This window comes from Calidris pugnax, unplaced genomic scaffold (genome assembly GCF_001431845.1).
Source record: "Calidris pugnax isolate Ruff unplaced genomic scaffold, ASM143184v1 scaffold167, whole genome shotgun sequence".
NCBI lineage: Eukaryota > Metazoa > Chordata > Aves > Charadriiformes > Scolopacidae > Calidris > Calidris pugnax.
In genome coordinates, this window is record NW_015091045.1 from 2,584 (window position 1) to 6,257 (window position 3,674).

The 3,674-nt window shown below is 64.2% G+C and overlaps 2 protein-coding genes across 5 annotated transcripts in view; one reads left to right on the forward strand and one right to left on the reverse strand.

The window, feature by feature from the left end:
• The first annotated feature begins 933 nt into the window (after nt 1-933).
• TMUB2 (transmembrane and ubiquitin-like domain containing 2) lies at nt 934-3,668 on the forward strand. 4 transcript variants are annotated; one of them, XM_014956487.1, is made up of 4 exons: nt 979-1,084; nt 1,158-1,221; nt 1,428-2,097; nt 3,153-3,668. In XM_014956487.1, the coding sequence occupies exons 3-4, from the start codon at nt 1,568-1,570 to the stop codon at nt 3,535-3,537; spliced, it is 915 nt and encodes a 304-aa protein (XP_014811973.1). In that variant the 5' UTR covers nt 979-1,084; nt 1,158-1,221; nt 1,428-1,567; the 3' UTR covers nt 3,538-3,668. The 4 variants fall into 4 exon arrangements, with proteins under 4 accessions (XP_014811974.1, XP_014811972.1, XP_014811973.1 ...); XM_014956489.1 differs by having other exon boundaries at nt 986-1,084; nt 1,184-1,221; XM_014956488.1 differs by lacking the exon at nt 1,158-1,221 and having other exon boundaries at nt 934-1,084.
• Nucleotides 3,630-3,674, reverse strand: part of ATXN7L3 (ataxin 7-like 3) — a 20,249-nt gene continuing 20,204 nt past the window's right edge. The window contains exon 9 of the mRNA XM_014956469.1: nt 3,630-3,668. Coding sequence (XP_014811955.1) covers nt 3,630-3,668 — 39 coding nt within the window. The remainder of the gene's footprint in view (nt 3,669-3,674) is intronic.

Here is a 3,674-nt window from a genome sequence, read left to right on the forward strand (position 1 = left end):
GGCCTGTCAGGGGACCCTGAGACCTTTTGAGCTCCACCGGAGCCCCCCGCGGCCTGTCAGGGACCCTCCGGGATTCTCTAGGCTCCACCGGAACCCCCCCGGGCCTGTCAGGGGTCCTCTCGGGCTTTCTGGGCTCCACTGGAACCCCCCCGGGTCTCACCGGAGTGCCCCCCGGGCCTGTCAGAGACCCTCTGGACCCTCTGGGCTCCACCGGAACCCCCCCCCGGGCCTGTCAGGGAGCCCCTAGACCCTCTGGGCTCTACCAGAAGCCCCCCGGGTCTCACCGGAACGCCCCCCGGGCCTGTCAGGGACCCCCCGGGACCATCTGGGCTCCACCGGAACCCCCCCGGGCCTGTCGGAGACCCCCATCTGGGACCCCCGGGGCCTGTTGGGAACACCTGGGACCCCCCCCGTGCCTGTCAGGGACCCTCCCACACAACCCCACCAAGGCCCTTTGGGCCTCCCCGGGCCTGTGGGCCTGATAGAGACCCCCAGGGCCTGTCGGAGTCTGCCCCCAGGCCCCACAGAGCGCCCCCGGGGCCGATCAGGGACCCCCTGGGGCTGTAAGGGACCCCTCTGGGCTCCACCGAGATCCCCCGGGGCCTGGCAGGGTTCCCCCTGGGCCTGGCAGTGACCCCCTGGGGCCAGCAAGGACCCCTCCCCATGCCCTCTGGGCCTCCAGGGGGGACCTGTGGGGCTGGCAGCCCTCTCCTGGGCTAAAACAGGGCCCCCCCAGGCCTGTCGTGGACCCTCCAGAGCTACCAAGGACTCTCTGGGGTTGTTAGGGCCCCCCTGCACCCCACTGGGACACCCCCCAGGCCTGTCAGGGACCCCCTGTGCCCCACTGGGGTCTCCCGGGGCCTGCCAAGGACCCCCCCCCAGCCCTGGGGAGGGGGTTTATCCCTTCCCCAGGCAAGGGGCTGCTGCAGAAAGATCTGGGCAGGCTTTGACCAACGTTATCTGGGTCACTGGCCCCACTGATGGCCGTTTCTCTGTTCCCATCCAGGCGTGGGGATGGCATGACCCTGGTTTGGCATCGAGGGGCTTTGGGACCCCACCAGGACCTTCCACCAGCCCCAGCGAGGTGAGCACGGCCCCGCCGAGCGCACGGCTCCCTCCTGACCCCGGCCCGATTCCAGCTGGGGTTGTAATTACAGGTGCCGTGTTCCTAATTGGCGCGTAGGAAGCGATAGCATCGCCCTCCCTCCCAGTGGGGACGAGGTAATTAACTCCTGAGCCGTACGTTCTGCCTCCTAACAGAAATCCCACGTTTCCTGAGGGGCTGCCACCTCCCCAGCCCCCTCAGGGCTCCCCACGGCGGGGTGGGGGCTGCCCCACGGGTGTCACCCTGTCCCTGGTTTTTGCAGATTTAGTGTTTTAGTAGTAAAAAGATGCGTCTGCTGTAAATAAATCTCCCTTCCCTCCAGCTCTTTGCGCCGTTGGAGCAGCGCTGGGATTTATTTTAAGGCCTGAGGTGACCAGAAAACAGCCTGGGGGGACTTGGTGGCGGAGCTGAGGCAGAGAGGAAGCTCCTGGGCTGAGGAGGGGGGGACTCCCAGCCCTGAAGATGGAGCCCCCCGCCACCACCTTCATCCGAGGGGTGGGGGACGAGGTGACGGTGGTGGCCGGCGTGGTGGTGCTGGTCCTGGCTCTGGTCCTGGCGTGGTTGTCCACCTACGTGGCTGACAGCAGCAACCAGCTTTTGGGAACCATCGTGGCGGCGGGGGACACGGCCGTCATCCGGCTGGGCCACGTGGGGACGGCGGGGGCGGCCGAAGCCCCGGAGCCCCCCGGGGTCCCCGAAAACACAGAGGAGAAAACAGACGAGGAAGGGGGGGCAGCATCGGGGCTGGCGGCGGAGCAAGGGGATGCTGGTGGCCCCCCCGACCCCGGGCTGGAGCGACTGCTGGACATCCAGAGCTTGCCCAAACAGACCTCGGCCACTGAGCCCGGCCCCCCGGGCAACCAGGGGGGGACACCCAGCCCCGGGGGGGGCGACCTGTGCTCCGGCCTCATCAAGATCCGGCTCAAATTCCTCAACGAGACGGAGGAGGTGGCCGTGGTGCGGCCCGAGGACACCGTGGGGGGGCTCAAGAGGTGAGTCCTGAGGGAGAGGAGGGACATGAGGGAGGAAGGGACGAACGGGAGCGCTGCCTGGTTGCAAACCCCCCCCCCCCTTGAGACTTTTGTGTGTGTCCCCCCCCCTTGTACAAACAGCCCCCTCCCCACCATTCTGAGAAGGGTGGAGGGTTTTTATCTGTTCCTGCTGTGCCACTACCCCCCTGCTCGGAGAGATCTCTCCAAAAATAACGAGGAGATGCTCAGTTTAAAATAACGAGTTTAAAAGACAGGTCCATGTGGTGGCAATGCCACCGCTGTCACCCCCCCCCTCTCCAAGATGGGACCCTTGCGGGGGGGTTTCCCCACATCCCCAGGTCTCTGAGTCACAGAATCACAGAATCTTCTAGGTTGGAAGGGACCTTAAAGATCATCTTGTCCAACCGTCAACCTGACTGACAAAAATAGACACCCACACAACAAACAAGGAGCATCATCACTAAACCAGACCTCCCAGCACTACATCAACCCGTCTTTTGAACACCTCCAGGGATGGGGCCTCAACCACCTCCCTGGGCAGCCCATTCCAAGGGCTGAGAACCCTTTCAGTGAAAAAATTTTTCCTAATGGGACACCCCCAACTAGACCAGGTTGCCCAGGGCCTCGTCGAGCCTCTCCTTGAATATCTCCAGGGAAGGGGCCTCAACCACCTCCCTGGGCAACCTGTTCCAGTGCTCCACCACCCTCACAGTGAAGAACCCTCTCCTCATCTCCAGTCTAAATCTGTTCCCCTCCAGCTTGAAGCCATTGCCCCTCGTCCTGTCACTGCAGGCCTTTCTAAACAGGCTCTCCCCAGCCTTCCTGTAGCCCCCTCAGGTACTGGAAGGCTGTTATTAGGTCTCCCCGGAGCCTCCTCTTCTCCAGGCTGAACAACCCCAGCTCCCTCAGCCTGTCCTCGGAGCAGAGGTGCTCCATCCCCCTGATCATCCTTGTGGCCCTCCTCTGGACCCTCTCCATCAGGATCCAGCCTGAACCTCCCCTGGCATAACTTGAGGCCATTATTAGTCCTCTGATGTTTCCTTCTCCTTCCACAGCAAATATTTTCCAGGCCAGGAGAACCAGATGAAGTTCATCTACCGCGGGCAGCTGCTGCAGGACCAGGGCCGGACGCTGCGCTCCCTCCACATCACCGACAACTGCGTCATCCACTGCCACCGCTCCCGTTGTGCCACCACCACCACCACCACCGCTGCCACCACCACCACCGTCCTGCCCGACCCCGTCACGGCCGCCCCCGAAGCCAGCGGCCTCCCCCTGGGTGCGGGGACCCTGCTGCTCCCCGCCGTCATGGTGGTGCTGGGGGTCGTCTGGTATTTCCACATCAACTACCGGCAGCTCTTCACCGCCCCGGCCACCGTCTCCTTGATCGCTGTCACCGTCCTCTTCAGCTTCCTGGCCTTCGGGGTGTACGGACAGTAGGGACACACCCCCCCCCCGGGAGGTGACACGGCCACCTTCGTGTCCCCCCCACACTGTGGGAGTTGTGGCACTCAGGGGGGTGCTGGATTTCTTCACCGCAACGTTACGGTGGGAGCTTGGCACCTCCTTCCCTGGAC